The following is an 18,885-nucleotide window of genomic DNA, read 5'->3' as shown; positions in this document are numbered from 1 at the left end:
TTACAACCAGAGACACACACACAATTGCTCGATGCAAACGTACTGGAACACAATGACGTGGGTATGGAGATAATTTGGGTGCGTTAGCTGGCACCCTACCAGAGGGTTGTGACACTAAGAGCTCACTTTGAGATACATGTTAACCGCATAGCATAGAGCAGGCAGTATATTGGATTGAGACGGCGGAGGTCCAACTATTATCTGCGCATATTTTAGCGATAGATTTATACCCTAGTGCTGAATCTGTCGACTTTGGTTATTTTAGAGATTGGTATTGGCAACCTTTGAAACACAAACTAAGAATCGCTTATGATCGCTTTGCGACATGTGGCGTACACTTTACGTACTCGTACTGTTGTTGTTTACGCAGCAAAGCCAAACTATAGAATTCATGCTAGGAACACGTTTCGCATGGAGAAATGTTATGTACTACTATATATTGTATGTGTGACACAGTTGTTGGCGTAATATAATAAAGGTTTGGAAAATTCATATCGATCGATCATATTATCGATTCAATTCAGATTTCATTTCCATTCAGTTGGCAGTATTACCGGTACTGGCAGTGCTCCCTCCTTACTCCTCAGCCGAGTACAAAAATCTATCACTAAAAAGTGCGCGTACAATATGTACACCCCTCAGGAAGAAGAATAAGGTGTCCATCTATCACTTAAAAGTGTGCGAGTAATACAAAACCTGCCAAAAAGCTGGCGCCGTAAAGGGACGTATCTTAGCGTTAAAAGCAAAATCAAATAAATTAAATGGCGTGAGTTACAAGGAAATAATACCGTCGATGAATTTATGTTCAGGACAGTATTTAATTATTTTACATAGCAGTACCGCTATGCGAGTAACACTACAGGTCTGGGCGTTGCTTGTGATAAATGTCAATGTGTGTATTCCGCAGTGTTCAGAATGGGTCTGAGTAGTACCACTTTATGAGAAACACTATGGGTCTACGTTGCCTGTGATTAGTACCACTATATGAGAAATGCCATGGGTTTGGGTGATGCCCGTGATTTGTACCACTATGTGAGGAATACCATGGGTTTGCATTGCGTGAGAGTAGTACCATTGTATGTCACATACCATGTGTCTACATTACCTGTGATTAGTACCACTATAGGAGGAACACCATGGTTCTGCGTTGCTTGCAAGTAATACCCTTATGTGTGAAACCGTTGCCTACGAGATACACAAGGCCGGGACATAGGTACTAATTTGCCGCTGAAAAGACGGCATGACCGTGTTCACAGTTTGGCCGCTGGATGTCAGGTTTCTTTTCTGCTCTTGGCAGACTTTAACATTGTGATGTACGCAGTAATTGTGATGTGCTGATTTTATGCAATTTATTGTTAGTATTGTTTCTGTTGGTGAGTGTCCGTGAGGTTGAGAGGCATGGTGCACTGTTGTGTACCTCTATGTACTTCGGATACTGCTGAAAGCAAGAAAACAGTCTTTATATTGAGAAGCAGGATACGGTAATTAAATTTTTAAAAAATGCTTTAAGGTATCTGAACTTGACCAAATAGGAAACCAAATTGAAAATAATAGTACAAATCATCATATTGGAATTTTATTCTTGTTAGAACAAATTGAATCTTACGGGAAGAAAAAGTGAAATATGGAGGATCGACGCTAAAAATTTGCATCCTCTGGCATAGGAAAGCACCTACCGGCTACAGATTTGAGATCCTTGCACTGCCTAACTGTACCATACCAGAAAATGCTGAAAAATTACATAGGATTTTCTAATGGCGAAACGGGCATAACATCGCTCTCTAAACAGCGGCTTCAATACGAATAATATAAATGTTGATTCTCATAGGAAACTTGAAATATTTGTCTGAATGGCCAGGCAGGCACCAATTTTTGGTAATGAGACAAAGTCTCTCATAGTGCATTGGCACTGCTCGTGGCTCCAAGTAGCCTACGCAGTGGCCTCCACGGTATGCACTAGCCATGCGTCTTGGTAGGTGTGCTATTTACCAACTGATGAGCCCAACTTAGCTCACTGGAGCGAAACGCTGGCAACTAGGAATGAGTTAGCTGGAAAATTTATAATGTCCAATAATGGACCATTTATATTGGTATTATTTCAGTACGAATGTTGCAGCATCAGATGTGTGGAGGAAAAGATATGATCGCTGATTGATAAGATGGCGATTAAACCCAAAGTTATTTATGACCGCAATCTCGATCAGTTTATCGGATACACTGAGGCAGAATTAGAGAAAACTGGAAGAAGTGACAGACTCGCTAACAGACTTTTCTGCTTCTTTAGTGAATTACTTAATTTGTTTAAGCAAAGTGTAAGAAATACGTTGTAGAAAGTATGTCATACAACTGCTCTTGGTCTATTTTTTAAAATCTCATATCTGTTTGGTGTCTTCTGAAATTACTAGTTTTAATGAATTTTTATCATTTTTTGTACTCGAATGTGTTGCAATGAGCAGGCGAGACAGCTCAGTAAAGAGAACTCTAGGGGCGGTTGTCGTAAGTATCTCGAGGCCGAGTCTAGTGTGCTGTATTTCCCGTCCTTTTTTATGTCGCAGGCAACGGTGAAATACAGTGGGTTTGTGTTATCTGTCGGTGGTGCCATTGTGTGTACATTACCTGTGATTAGTACCACTATAGGAGGAACACCGTGGTTCTGCTTTACCAAAAGGCTGGTGACCTGGATTTTGGACCCTTTAGACAAGAAACATCATCTCTGAAAATAAGGAATTGTGGACAGATCCATGACAGTTTTGGATTTATGGTCTTTTTTCATCATCATTCGTTTTAGATTCTAGTCAATAGATAGGCTACATTTTGAAGTTTTAATTATCATGTAATTTCATTGCACCAGGTACCATTAGGGGCTGATGACTTCTTTAAACAACACTCATCATCATCATCATCATCATCTTGGCAGCACTGTTGACCACCCAAACTACGTCTTCCACGCAAAGTAAACAAATGACAGTCGTTCTGCGTGTAGCTGAATGTGGTGAGTATTGGGTAGCACTGCGTCATCTATTAATATCATACCACAGAAGGCTACAGTAGGGGCAGCGTATGAAAACTTAGTCTTCACAGTTTAGGTTGGTTCGTTATGCAGTAACAAAAAAAGCAGGGTTAAGTTATCCCTCCTTATTACATTTCCACATTATTAACTTTACAAAATTGTATCATGAAGCAACATTTATACCTGATTTAAAATGAGATAATTAGCATCAACCTACCTCTTGTGTCATTCTTGAGATTTTCCAGAACGGCTTCCACTTCCTTCAGATTTAGCAGGCAGTTTTTAGTACATAAGCATCAGTGTCTCAAAGAAAACACAGTTTCAATAAACCAGAACTACACAAAACTGGAAGATATGCCAATATATTCAATGTAGAACACTTCAGAACTTCAGTTTTGTAGTGAATGGAAGTTTAGACGGTAAGCCTGTATGGGCTAAATTGTTTTTTTGAGTTTATGAGATTTTCATGCAGCCGTATGTGATTTATCCTATCTATTCATGGATAACTTCCATTTACATTATACAAGGTCATTTTGGTTACTGAAATTGTAATTTGTATTTTCTTGCCAATTTTTTTAAAAATATATTTTTGTCACACTGACACAGATAGGTCTTAAGGCGACGATGGGATAGGAAAGGGTTAGGAGTGGGAAGGAAGTGGCCGTGACCTTAATTAAGGTAGAGTCTGAGCATTTGACTGGTGTGGAAATGGGAAACCATGGAAAATGATCTTCGAGGCTGCCAACAGTGTGGTTCGAACCTATTATCTCTCAAATGCAAGCTCACAGCCGTGGGCTTCTAACCACACAGACTGCAACTAATGAGCTCAGTGCCGATTCTTAAGAGGAGAACATTTCATTCAGATAAAATACACGGCGTTGTTCTAGATACCACGACAAACCCCTAGCATAATTTTAAATATAAATATTCTTATTTTGACGGCAGGTTTGGCAAGTGAATATCTGACGTGATGTATTTTGTACGATATGTACCATAATTATGCATTTTTTAAAAATTCATTATGCCTAACTAAGGAGCGTGCGCGAACGTACTTAGCACAATGTTTCTTCTTGTCTTCCCAAAATCTCTTCATCCTTTCGCTGTGCTTGTTTTTGCATTCTTCCATCCATCCTGTAACTTGTCTCTTCTTTTTTTTTTTTTGCTATTTGTTTTACGACACGACGACGCAGATAGGTCGTATGGCGATGAAGAGATAGGAAAGGCCTAGGAGTGGGAAGGAAGCAGCCATGGCCTTAATTAAAGTACAGCCCCAGCATTTGCCTGGTGTGAAAATGGGAAACCACGGAAAACCATTTTCAAGGCTTCCAACAGTGGGGTTCGAACCCACTATCTCCCGGATGCAAGCTCACAGCCGCGCGCCTAACTTGTCTTTTAGGTTGATCAGCAAATTTTTGTTTGTTTATGAGATTTCTGAATTTTTTTCTGTCTTCAAAGATTTCTTCATTTATACCAATTTCTTGAAGATCTTTGTTTATTTCTGTAAGCCAGTTGAATTTTTTAGAGATTCTGCGAGGTTTAGTATTTTCTTCATAGTCTATTGTTATCCATCCTGATCAGGTGACCATAGAATTTTAATCTTCTTTTTCTAATGGTGTCTGTGATTTTTTTTGTTACTTGATGTGATTTCCTATTCATCCAAATACCATTTTCACATTTTGGTCCTAGAATTTTCCTGAGATTTTTCCACTCTTGTTTTTCGATGTTTTTAATTTGTGATATGCCACCAATTATCAGAGTTTCTGATGTACAAAGGGCTTCTGGTTTGACAACTGTGTTGTAGTGGTATAATTTTGCGTTTTTGGATATAGATTGTTTGTTGATCTGCTCCAGATAATTTTGTATGCCTTTTGTAATTCTTTCTTTGCTTGCTAATTTATCCCGTTCAGTTATATAATTTCGCCTAGGTATTTGAATTTATCTACTTGGGAGATTTTCCCATATCTAGTGATTAGAGGATGGTTGTTAAATCCTGATTTTTGTACCTTCCTTATACTTTGTCTTTGCATAAGAAATTTCCAGACCTGTTCTTGCCGCTATTTCATGAAGATTTTCTACGGACTGGAGAGCTTCTTGTTTGTTGTTGGAGAGGATTGCCAAGTCATCTGAAAAGGCGAGGCAATCAAGGTGAATTTTGTTTTAGAGAGGTCTACCAATATTGATCCCTTTAGTTTCATTTTTCCATTCTTGAACTACTTTTTCCAGAACTAGATTGAATAGTAATAGTGATAATCCATCGCCTTGTCTGACCCCTGTTTTAATGTCAAATGGCTGTGAAATTTTTCCTAAAAATGTAACTTTCACTGTTGTGCCTGTTAGTTTGCTTGATCACTTCCCTTGTCTTTCTGTCGACTTGAAATTCCTCATGTATGTTGAATAGAGTCTGTCGGTCTATTGAATCATAAGCTTTTTTGAAGTCTACAAAGGTAATTATTGTTTGTTTTGTTTTATGAATTTGTAAAATAGTTTTTAGGTTTAAGATTTGTTCTGGGCATGCATGATCTTCCTTTCCGAAACCCTGCCTGATATTCTCCAATGAGGTGGTCGGTTTGTTTTTCTAATCTATTCAATAGGACTTTAGAGAAAATTATGTAGACAACTGATAGTAAGGAAATCCCTCTATATTTGTTTATATCTGATTTATCCCCTTTCTTGTGGAAAGGGTGAATTAGTGCACATTTTCAGGTGGAATTTTCTCAGTATTCCAAATATTCTGTTTGATTTCTTGAATTGCATAACCCATTTTCTCACCACCTGTTTTCAACATTTCAGCAATTATCCCATCTTCTCCTGGTGCTGTATTATCTTTCAATTATTAACTTATTTGCATGATTTCTTCTAAAGTGGGAGGTTCTGAGTCTGGATTTGGTGTAGGTTTCTCAAAGGTTAATTGGTTTTGTGGACTTTTGCATTTTAATAAACTTTTAAAGTAGTCTTCAAGAAGTTAGCAGTTTTCTTTGTTATTTGTTTTCAAGAAGTTAGCAGTTTTCTTTGTTACTTGTTTCTAATGATCCATCTGGACGTTTGAAGCAAAGACTGGGCGCTTGGTAATTTTGGAGTTGTTCTTTAAAATTCTTGTAGTAGTTTCTGGAGTTATTTTTCTGGAAGTCTTGGTCTGTTTCCCTCAGACGGGTTAGGTCTTGTTTTCATTTTTGTTCGCTCTAATAATTTTGGATGTTTCTTTTGTACTTTAAGGAATTCTTGCCATTTGATTTCAGATTTATGAGAGTTTCAAAGTTGCCATGTTCTAATTCTTAGTTCTATTGCTTTGTCTCATGTTTCATTCCACCATCTGTGTTTCCGTTTTCTAGGCGGTGTGCCAGTTTTCTGGGATGCCTTGGATACTACATGGTTCAGATTATTCCAGTCTGAGGGGACATTAGATGGTAAATTTGCAAGGAATATATCGGAATTTAATTTTAAAAATTCTGGGTCAATTTTTAGCGGTTTCATTGTTCTCATTTTGGACCTCTTAGGCTGAAATTTCACTTTTACTAAGGTCAAGTAATGATCTGAACTGTACTTATGCTTACTAAAATTGTATTTTCTTTCCTGCTGAAGATGTGTTTACTTAAGGTTTGAGAGTGATGCCCTGCCCGTTCCTACTTTAGGCTTTATCTCGGATGTTCATACTTTTGAATCCAACAGGTAGTGCAAGAGAAGCGATAAGTTGTGAAACGTGATCTTATTCAATTTCCCCACCACTGTTGTCGGCCAGCACTTCCTGCTGCTTGTAACATCATTCCAGCTGTGGGTCTCTTAGCAGGAGGAGCAAGGTAAGTGTAGTTTGAGTATGGACACAATGGGTTAGGTCAGAATGGGGTGGATCCATTTTATAAGAACAATAATTGTTTTCAAAGCCATTGGAAGTTCTTGTAAGATGTGTAGCTTGTTATTATTGTTGTTGTTGTTAATATTCCTTAAGTTAATGTACGGTAGCATGTTTGAGACATAGTGCGGCAACTGTGAAAACTGGACATAAAGTATTCGTAACATTTACAAACACACAAGTCCATCCAAATATGATATAATACTGAAACACTTAACATGTGATATATTGCATGTCCTCCCCTGCGAACCATGTGACCTAGCCACGGTGGGGAGGCTTGCGAGTCCCAATGAAGCAGATAGCCGAGCCGCAGGTGCAACCATATCAGATGGGTATCTGTCGAGAGACCAGACTAACCAATGGTTCATTGAAAGGGGAGTAGTAGCCTTTCGGAAGTTGCAAGGGCGGCAGTCTAGATAATTCACTGATATGGTGTTGTAATAATACTCAAAATGGCTTACCTGTGTTGATACTTCTACTTGGTTGAAAGTAACGGGAAATTACAGCCATAACTAACTCTCGAGGACATGAAGCTCTCTCTGTATGTGTGATGTACTGATGATGGCTTCCTCATCATCGTCATGAAGTTTCCACTCCAGTTTCCCGGGTGTGGTTTATGAGCGCTCCCCATTTTAGTCTATTCATGTACCACTGCTCCTTCAAGACTTCATTCCAGTTGATTCCTTTGGATGTGATATCTTCCTTCACTTGGTCCAGCCATCTCCTCCTAGGTCTTCCAACAGGTCTCTTCCCAGTAATCTCAGTACGCAACCATTCTTCCTTCTGTCATACGTTTGACGTGACCAAACCATTGCCCTAGTTATGGTCTACTTCAAGGACTGATTTATTCCAGCTTGTTCTCTAATCTTCTCATTTCTCATTTTCTCTTTCCTATTCTTTTGAAGCATGCTTCTTAGAAACTTCATTTCTGAAGCCTGGCCCCTCACGACTTCTATACGAGATGATGGGAGAAACCTACTTCATAGAGGACATCAGAACCCAACACCACCTACCATCAACAGGACCATATCAAGAGCTACTACGGAACCAAAATAAGAAGAGGGAAGGAAAACAGCTGGAATTCTACAGCTCACCTGCTATGGTGGAAAAGTCCTGGACCAGAGAAAACCAGAAGCAAAGACATGTGACAGCCAGACTTTCAGTACATGGCTTTCACTACAAGCTGTGTATTAACAAGTGATTTCACAAACCAGACGTAGATTGCGTGCGTGTGCTGTGCAGCAAAAATTGTGACACATACCACATACTAAGTGCACGAAAAGAACAAAGTCGATTACAGACTACAGTAAGGACTAAGATGCTCAGCTGAGTGCACCTTCTTATTATTATTTCTGAAGGCTGGGTAAAATATTCTGGAGGTAAAATAGTCCCCCATTCAGATCTCCAGCCCTAGAGGGGGGCAATCATGAGAAAGATGGGTACTGATATTCTGCAAGTTGGAGCGTAGAATGTTAGAAGTTTGAATCATTGTGGTAGGCTAGAGCATCTGAAAGGGGAGATGGATAGACTAAAGTTGGATGTAGTTGGTATAAGAGAAGTGCGTTGGCATGAAGAACAAGATTTTCGGTCAGGTGACTACAGAATTATCAACACAAAATCAAATGGGGAAAATGCAGGAGTTGGTTTAATAATGACTAAGAAAATAGGGCAATGTAAGCTACTGTGACCAGCATAGTGAAATAATTATTGTTGTCAAGATAGACACTAAACCAGTGCCCACCACAATAGTGCAGGTGTACAGAGGGTGGCCAATTGATTAGACTCAACGTCAATTTTGCAACTCACTAGTCCCTATTTACATAAAATTACATAATTAATTAATCCTACACAATGATCAGTACTTGGTATGCATTCCTTTGTATTTGATAACAGACTGGAGTCTTTGAGGCATGCTATTTACCAAATTTGCACAGTTCGTTCTTATTTCTGGGTCGTGATGCCAGATCTCAGTAAGTCGCTCCATTAAGGCTTGCTTGGTAGTGATGTATATAGTGGCATGAAGAGAAATAATTTAATTCCTGCAATGATTGTGGATCAATAAAGGCAATAGAATAAGATTGTTATGGTGAAAATAAACATTAATCAATATAACAAGAAAGTACATTACTCCTTATTATTTCTGCGGCAATGATGCTTGTGGTAGAAATATTCAAAGCGCGAAGCGGTTCTTCATCAACCACACCTAACGAAGCGACGATAAGGGCAAGTGGATTATTTTAAGTCACCGCTGTCAAAACAATATTGCATAGGATGCTGAATGGCTCCTGGGTTTTTGGACAGGTACTGGCTTTGGTACGAGACGTATAGCCACATGAGATGAAAACTAGAAGACGACAGTTTATCGTAAGTCAGAGATTGAATTTTTAAGATGGTGTTCCCCTGCAGCAAAACGATATCCAAATTCAGTAATCGAACAGTGTCAGATAATCTACGTGCAAAACGTTTCCATACTCTAAAACCATATACATCTAGTGGTTGACAGTAAGCTGTGGCACCAGGAGGGATAATCATCAGCTATACAGTATATTAATTTTGTGTAGACTCAAGTCCAGAGAAGGAATCCAGAATGAGCGTAACTTTACTGGATGGTGTAAATCACATTTTTCCAGTAGTGCAACCGATGTGAATATTTTCGTGTGAAAACATGTTCTTTTTTTTTTCACTGTGTCTATTAAAGTGATACATAAAGGCCCCTTAAGTTCACCACTTCGGTAACTTTCGGCATTATGGTGTAACTGTGGACACCATGGACTGCACTTCGGCATTAACTGACTTTTCCCCTTTTAATGTAAATGTCCTTCCTGTACACCTCTCCAGGCTGAACCCACTCTGATCACGCATACACACATTTTTGGAGCCGTAAGACTCTATAACAGATTTAACTTCTTCTACGAATATTTCTGCTCCTGCCATGGTTTCTATTTCTTTGTTGATCTGCTTTTTCGTCGTTACAGATGTTATTTTCTGTGACACACCACCATTGTGCTTCTTTAAGTTACGTACCCATGTATGGCATGTTTTAAACCCCACATATTGTTCTTCATGAACAACTTGCATAGCCAATTGCTGGATTGTCACATCGTAAATTATTTCATTGTTTTGATAGGCAAATAAATTTACTTCCTCAATTTTGCTGTCAATTTGTCATGGTACGTCCCACAGTTCTTTACATGCTTTTCCCAGATTTTTTTTTTTTGTCACAATGGAACTTTTGTTTCACCAGCGAAAACAAAATCAGTCCATGCTTACAATTTTTCCAATATTGAACAGTCTTCCTTTTTAAGCATATGTCAGCATGGCCTCAAATCATCTGTTGAACAGTGTGAGTTGCAGATAGGGTATGGAGTAGCGCCTCTCGATGAGTAAACCCAGCACGCGGTGGAGTACTGTGTAGCTGAGCACGCCAATTCAAACATATGAAGTTTATTGCTTTCTGTCGGTCGCATGAATTAATTTCAAAAAGAAGTATTTAGCCAATTATGTTAATCTTGGCTCACTTAACGTGTGTGAAAAATTTATGTACGATCGGCGATTCTCCGGTACATGCCCGTTACTTGTTAGTAATATTTTAAAATCTTCAAATCAAATGGATTGTAGTATGCAGTAAAACTAGTTCATAAAGATTAACAATAGTAGACTTGGTTGAACTGACCCTATATTACACTTTCCCAGGATAGCAACTATTTCCATAGCATGTGTGCAAAGGGGTAACAGTGTTTAGTATTTTTAGACTGTGTATAATGATTATTGGTAAGGATGAGAAATGTAGGGTGGAGTAGCCATGTTTAAATTCACCTTTTTAAACAACAATGCATGAAGACTCTGAAGCTCATGGATTATGACTCTGATCATGATCGATCCTTTTTATTGAGAACAGAATACGCTCAACACTAATAACCCTGTGTTGCTGAAGTGCCTCCAGTAATCTGATATAGTGATGAACAGTGTTGTGTAATGGATAGAATAACTTGTCCACTGGTTGCCCAGGAAAGATCCGTATTACTCTTGTCATTTGATGAGGTTGACTGGGAGGCATCCTCAAAAGCATCTAATTAAAATTCCTGCACAAAGTAGGTGTGGGCATATGATTATTATTAATGTGTAAAACTTTTTCATTATGGATATTCCTTGCACAAAAGATGTACACTGGATTTTTGTTTTAAAAACTGGAAAAAAAAATGCATCCAGTATGTAGATAAATATATTTCTAGTGTCAGTTTACTACTGTTATCCTGTACATCCACTTGTTTTTGTTACAGAATGAGTCATTCCGCTGCAAAATTACTCCCTGCCAAGGAGTCTTCTAGGGGCCTGTATACAATAATATCCGTGTTACTGCTCATAGGAGGCATTGAACCAAATCCTGGGCCTGTCTTTGAGGTAAATGAAATATTCCCTCTATGAATATATCTTGTACAACTAACAGCCTCATGGTGTAAGTCTGCAATACACACCCCTCAAATTTTGTGAAATCCTTTGCATTTGTTAATTGTCAAGACCTTCAAATGCTTGAAAAGTAGCTTAATGGATCTTTTATCTCTTAACTTACCACAAGCCTAATAAGAAATGTCTGGTTTCCTTTATTCCTTGAATCCTTTAATGATGTTTGTGCAATTTTTTGGGGAGGGGTGAGACTTGATTCTTAACCCTTTGCGGGCGGCGGTCATTTATGACTGTAGGCGGCAAAGAAAATAAAAAAATAAAAATGCATGCAAAATTTTAGGAAATTTACTAAACCATGAAAGTATGCCTAAATATACCACATACCTTGTTTAGGAGTGGAAATCCAAGTTTGAAGCGTTTGAAGGCAAAATAAAAATCGTAAAATCATTTTTTTCATTGGAAGAATGGCTCAAGGCACACTCCACTCTATGATGTGACAGTGGTTAATTTTCTCTAGAACACCCTGTATGTGTTCACTCTTTTTCAGAGGCATATTTCCTTCCCCATAAGCAAAGCACAGATTCTAGAAAATAAGTAAAAACTCACCCCGGGAGAAAATGTCACTAAAAATTTGCATTTTGTTAACCCAGTCGCTTAAGTGCGGCCAGTATCCAGTATTCAAGATATAGTAGGTTCGAACCCCACTGTCGGCAGCCCTGAAAATGGTTTTCCGTGGTTTCCCATTTTCACACCAGGCAAATGCTAGGGCTGTACCTCAATTAAGGCCATGGCCACTTCCTTCTCACTCCTAGCCCTTCCCTGTCCCATTGTTGCCATAAGACTAATCTGTGTCGGTGCGACGTAAAGGAAAAAAAAGAAAAGTTCCATTTCAGATACAAAATATGAATAGTTTGTGTTTTGGGATCACTCTTTAATGTTAGTCAACACCATGGCGAGAAGGTTCAGTTCCACATATTTCAATGGTAATAGTACTAGATCAAAAGAATTATAAAGGAGGGCTTATTCCCATTAATTCTGTCATAGTACAATTATGACAGGCTGATGTCTGTTATATTTGGTATCACGCTTGATATGTGATGTAATGTTACTTTCCAAATTTTGTCTTTTGTGATATACATATATTCCTTAAAAAAAAAAAATATTTATATATATTTTTTCTCATTTAACTGTTACCTTTGTGGGTCTAGCCATCCCACTGCACTCATTGTTCCATACTGACCTGAATCGACTCGAGATTTCATGTTCACCTATATCCTTAATTCCTTTAATGAACAACATAATGCAGGAATGGAGGTTTGGAGGTATAAAAGGCATGGATCAATCCTAGTCAGCAGATATCTCACACATCTAGATGCCATACTCTTTGCTGATGATGTTGCATTGGTAGCATCATCAGAAGATGATCTTCAGTGGTCAATATTTAATCTCCAGAAAGTCTCTTCAAAATTCGACACGATCATTTCACCAGAAAAGAGCAAAATAATGGCTTTTAAGTGGAAGAACCCTATCCCCAGTAAAATCTGTTTAGATAATAAATTTTTGGAGAGAATCAATGAATTCAATTATCTGGGATGCAGTTTATCTTACCAAGGGGAAATTGATGTCTCTGCAAAAATAACGAAGTTTACCAGCACAACAGGAATTATAAATCACATTATGAAGCCTTCTCATGTCCAAAAACATACTTGTTTACTTCTTTACAATACTTTAGCCAGACCAACCCTTTGCTATGGCAGTGAGGTATGGACAATAAGAACTTAAGACATTTCCAGAATTACAGCACATGAAATGATGTTCATGCGCAAAACAGCAGACTGTATGAAATGGGATCGTAAAAGAAATGAAGATGTGCTTAAGGGACTGAATATGAAACCAGTAATCAATTACCAAGAAAACCGGAAACGTCACGTTCAAAGGACGGAATCTGGAAGACTACCAACGGAGATCCTACGCTACCAATCAAGAGGACACAGATCTATAGGATGTCCAACGAAGCAATGGAAAGAAAATGCAAGACAGTAACGGGCCACATGGCCCAATACTTGGAAGGAGGAGGAGGATGATGATGATTTGCTGGTACTTGGGCTTTTGTGAGTTTCAGGTTGGCAAGAAGTTTTCAATATCACTCTGTTACAAGCTCTTATAGATTGTTGTTATTACCATAGACACTGTCATTGCCTTCTGTATGCTCCCAGATATTCAGTTTTCTTAGCATTTTAATAATTTCTACATCCGTCCTGAGACTCCATAATACTTTGTGCCGTCTGTCCAGGAGATTCATAATACTTTTAGATCCATGTCTCTAACACTTCCAATTATTGTAGTTTGTAATGGTTGCAGTCGGTGTGCATGATTCTATACACTATGGCAAGATAATGAAGTATTTCATCAACCAAATCTTGGTCCGGATGTTCAAATGGTTACTTTTCGGTATCGAATTGTGACAAAGGCATTTCATGCCTGTTCTGTTTGGTATGTGATTTTAGTTTATGCGGCCAATGTGAATTCAGAAATTATTTTGATTTCATCATCCTTCAGTAAACAGATCTCTACTTTCTTGTTGATGCAATTATATTTTACAAGTATCGTCAAACGGGGCGATTTTGGACACAGAGGTGGTTTCGGACAGTATGGTAGATATGCCGTATTTTTTTTGCATAGCAGCGAGCCACCGGTGCTTTGCACTTCCGCGCACGTTTTAGTTTGACCTTGAGGTTATGTTTCCGGCGTTCTGTGCTTTTTATAACGAATCGACTTCGTACTTTGGAAAATTTCCCATGTGCACTGGCACTATTGAAAGTTCATGGATTATCATTAAGTGGATACTTTTGATTGTTGCGACCAGAAGGAATGCATTATAACTATGGTTCTTAGTGAGATCAGCTCACTGAAGTGTTTATAAATGGTTGCTGTGGAATTTTGGTGTGATTTAGTGAAAAAGTGTTTTACGCACATTTTACTGAAAATTGAAAGCAGTGTGGGTGATTTCAGACAATGCCTAGAAATTATCAGAGGCAGAAAGAAGCTTCTTCGAGTGTATTTACAAACCAAAATTATTAGAAAAAGCCGTAGGGGCTACGTGATAATTAAGGTGAGAAGTTGTCTTATACAAAAGCATTTGATTTGTATGGTATGCCTTGGTTCACCCTACAAAATAGAGCAGAATGTACATGCAAAAAATGGGAAGACAACCAATGCTAAATGAAGAGTAAAATGCTCAAGGAAGCTCGTCACCCTGCGGCCATGCTCCAGCACAACCTGCTACTTCCCGCCGCCGCGAATAAAATCTTCTTCATGGGAAGTCGATTTTTGGCCGTTACTTCCACCAAGATGAAAGCAGTGCAGAAACACTGGCAGCAGCAGTGAAAATGAATGCAATGAAGCATACAATGAATGTAATGACGTTCTGGTGTTGCAAGAAGAGGCTTTCCTTGTTGCAGATTATAAATACAAGTTGAAGAACAAAGAGCATACAGGCAGTATTGTTCGGATCCCACTATCGGCAGCCCTGAAGATGGTTTTCCGTGGTTTACCATTTTCACACCAGGCAAATGCTGGGGCTGTACCTTAATTAAGGCCACGGCCGCTTCCTTCCAACTCCTAGGCCTTTCCTATCCCATCGTCGCCATAAGACCTATCTGTGTCGGTGCGACGTAAAGCCCCTAGCAAAAAAACAGGCAGTATTTTGGCCTGGCCTGAAATATTCATTCAAGGGATGTGAATGTCGAATACTTGCACCCATATAAAAACAGCAGAAATGTGTTTGTGCATCCTAACATTCCTGCTGAGGATACAATAGCCAAAGAACAAATTTTGAAAATACTTCCAGTCCAAGTTGAGAAGAGAGGAATGTTTATTTTCAAAGAAAACGTATTTTAGATTTATAGGCCATGGCAGCTACATGTTCATTGTATCAACGTTTTTTTTTTGTTGTTTTTTTTTTTTGTGCACTGAGATTTGTATCGTTTGTAAGAAAAATTATTAAGATCTTTCAGCAAGATCTGTGTGCAGTTTATAACTATTAATATTTCAATTTAGACCGGAAAACTTTACATTTACTTTGTCAGAAAATCAAGATCGATCAGTAACACATTACATTTATCATGACAATGATTTTAACCAGCTAGTCATATTTTGGACACCCTCAGAACACTTTAAATATCACAACACTAAAGCAAAAAGAACGAGGAATTGAAATAAAGGACTATTTGTGTCCAAAATCACCTAATACGCTTTGAAACTTCAGACAGCGGTTTAAAAACGTGCGCCCGAAATCACCCCGAAGTACGGGGTGAATTCGGACACTCCTTTTTGTTTTTTCTCAGGATAACATGCGTTGGCGTATACTTTTTGTTTGTAGGGTATTGCATTAATTGGATATATTCCTCATTATTAGGATGACGAACAATACAATTTAAGATTCCCTTCGTGAGTTAAGACGAAAATAACCTCAAAAACGTCTGAAATCTCCCCGTTTGACGGTACAATGAAACCTCGTTAGTGTGTTCCTCATTAAGATGTACCAAGCGAGTAAGTCATGTGGTTATGGGTGCACAGCTGTGAGTTTGCATTCAGGAGATAGTGGGTTTGAACCCCACCGTCAGCAGGCTGAAGATGGTTTTCCGTGGTTTCCCATTTTCACACCAGGCGAATGCTGGGGTTGTACCTTAATTAAGACCACGACTGCTTCCTTCCATTTTCATTTTCTATCCCATCATTACCATAGGACCTATCTTTGTCGGTGCAATGTTAAGAATGTATTTGTTACTGCTAGTTGATAGGCATCAACAAACTCGTATAAAGAGGTCGCCTCAGGCATTCCTCTTACCGAGTTCACAAGGACCAACCTCATAATCATATTTTCTACGGCGATCTTTTGCTTTAAATTTGTCCATTATTATTACTATTGTACCTTAAGTGATATGCATCATAAATTTATCTAGACTGTGTTCAGAAGATGGTAGGTTCAAACATCACTGTTTGGAGGTCTTTATTTGTGGCTGCACATAGTGAGTCTTCTGTTATCAGCGGGGAAAACTTCATCAGTTGTAACCCTTCCTTCCTTTATTTATTTATTTATTTATTTATTTATTTATTTATTTATTTATTTATTTATTCATTCATTCATGATCTAGCTTCGATGCTACTCAGTTGGCCTAGTAAGTTAACAGAACAATTATAAAGTGGTTGCTGTGTCTATGGCACTCTGTAAATAAATCCTTTTTGCTCCTGGCGAATCTGAAACTGGTCAGTAAATCAGCTTTTAGGAGGACTATTTGTTCATTTTTCATGTTACTGTTTGTTGCAGACTCGATGCGAGCTGTGTGCGGCGGTCTATGAATCATTGGGGGAACATGTGGAGATGAGGGAGTTACAGCCGACAGAAGACACCAGAGTAGTGGAAGAATTGGAGAGGAGTCTTAAGGAGAGGGAGAACAATCTGAAGATGTGGGAAAAAGTACTTGAAGAGAGAGAGATGGTGATAGAACAACGAGAGGAGACATTTGAGAAGAAAGTAAAGGAGGTGAATAGAGCATTTAAGGACAGAGAAAAGATTGTTGAGCAGCGAGAGCTGACGTGTGAGAAGAGAGAAGAACTTTCTCGCCAGAGAGAGAGGGAGTGGCGGGGCAGAGGAGAAGGACCACGCTGGCGGGAATTGCTCTCCCAGTACAATCCAGGTCACGTGATCCTTCAGCAAACTCTAAATTGGGCAGCTGAAGAGGGATATATCAATGTGATGAATTTCCTCCTTGCGAGAAATCCCTGCATTGCCTGGAAGCGCACTGCATTAAACCACGCTGCAGAGAGGGGGCAGCTGCATGTTGTGAGGGCTCTGGTAGAAGAGGAGAAAAATCAGTGTCGAGAGGACTGTCTCTCGTTTGGAAGGTGCTACATAGACGTGAACATTGGCACCCACATTCGAGGACTGCCTGCGCTGCTCTTGTCTGCCAAAGAGGGCAACATGGAGGTGGTGAGGTACCTGCTGGAGAAGGGAAGTATGAGTGGGGAGCTGATGTGCAGTGCTCTAGTATCAGCTGCTCAGTGGGGCCACCTTGAGTTGGTGAGGAACCTGGTGGAGGGGGGAGGTATAAGTGGGGATGTGCTGGGCAGTGCCCTCATACCAGCTGCACAGTGGGGTCAGCTCGATATAGTGAGGTACCTCACCACTCTACACCACACTAGTCTCAATGTTAAGACTAGTGCTGGTTACACTCCACTACATCTGGCTATAAGGGAGGGTCACCTTGAGGTAGTGAAGCACCTCACCACTGTAGACCTCACTAGTCTCAATGTTAAGACTTGTGATGGTCGCACTCCACTCCACTGGGCAGCACAGTGGGGTCACCTTGAGGTAGTTAAACACCTCACCACTCTAGACCTCACTAGTCCCAAAGTTAAGACTAGATATGGTGACACTCCTCTCCACCTGGCTGCATGGGAGGGTCACCTGGAGGTAGTGAAGCACCTTACCACTTTAGACCACACTAGTCTCAATGTTAAGACTTGTGATGGTTACACTCCACTCCACTGGGCTGCTCGTTACGGTCACCTTGAGGTAGTGAAGCACCTCGCCACTCTAGACCACAATAGTTTGAATGTTAAGACTGGTGGTGGTTATACTCCACTGGATGTCGCTAAACGGTGGAATCACCGCAAGGTGATACACTTCTTAGAGCAGTGCTCACTGAACAGGTAAGTTACTGAGTACATACAGAAGTCCACAGGACAACAGTAATTTAATGTATCTCCCACTGTCTGCGGAAAGTAATCTGCATTGCAGCTACAAAACCCTCCATACACCTTGCATACCTCCATACAGTCCTGATCTTGCCCCATGTGACTTCGCACTCTTCCCAGAAGTGAAGATGAGGCTGAAAGGGCGGCGTTTTGCATCCGACGAGGAGCTTCTGGCAGCATGGGATCAAGAGTGTGAAAATGTAACTGAAGAAAAGTGGCAGAGTTGGTTCAGTGATTGGTTTTGACATATGGAGAAGTGTATCGAGTGTGGTGGAAATTATTTCAAAAAGGTCTAAACTGTTCACTCACATTGCAAAACTTTCCTAGTGCCTTTTGTACTACCTGCTTGTCAGAGGTGGGGTGGGGACCTTTCTCCTCTTTCTGGAGGATCACTGCTACTACAGTGAGGGATCATGGAGTTTAATGGTGCTGGTAACAACACCTTCATGTTGTATCATGATCGGGAAGTGATGGTCATCTGCTAATGTTTGTACCTATGTAAATAAATTATAGTGATAAAACTGTAAAATGCGAGTTTGTGTCGTCACCATGTTCCTTGTGATGAAATTAGCGGTTGTGTACCTCCTTTGTTCTTGAGGACTGAGGACTACATGTCACTCTCCAACATTTCAGTATACTAACTGTCATCAGTGGTAACTTAAACATGCATATTAGTAGTATCACTTAAGTTAAGTGGTTGAAGTCACCCTTAAATAAGGAAGTACTACGAGCTAAAGACTGTGTGGATAGTCCTCTGCTGGCCAGCGCTGTAGATCATCTAGGTAAGTTTCCTTGATAGGAGACGTTATGAAAGACTTGTGAAATACGTACCTCATCTATCAACAGTAAACATCCAGGCAAGTGG

The 18,885-nt window shown here is 39.5% G+C and overlaps 1 protein-coding gene across 1 annotated transcript in view; it reads left to right on the top strand.

Annotated features, from left to right (window-relative positions):
* Positions 1 to 18,575, top strand: part of LOC136886712 (uncharacterized) — a 141,363-nt gene extending 122,788 nt beyond the window's left edge. Inside the window, exons 8-9 of the mRNA XM_068230926.1 lie at positions 11,138 to 11,258; positions 16,591 to 18,575. Of these exons, the coding sequence (XP_068087027.1) occupies positions 11,138 to 11,258; positions 16,591 to 17,979 (1,510 nt within the window). The 3' untranslated portion in view covers positions 17,980 to 18,575. The remainder of the gene's footprint in view (positions 1 to 11,137; positions 11,259 to 16,590) is intronic.
* The last annotated feature ends 310 nt before the right edge of the window (positions 18,576 to 18,885 follow it).

The sequence above is a fragment of the Anabrus simplex genome, chromosome X, assembly GCF_040414725.1.
Source record: "Anabrus simplex isolate iqAnaSimp1 chromosome X, ASM4041472v1, whole genome shotgun sequence".
Classification (NCBI taxonomy): Eukaryota; Metazoa; Arthropoda; class Insecta; order Orthoptera; family Tettigoniidae; genus Anabrus; species Anabrus simplex.
This window is presented reverse-complemented; position numbering and strand designations above follow the sequence as displayed.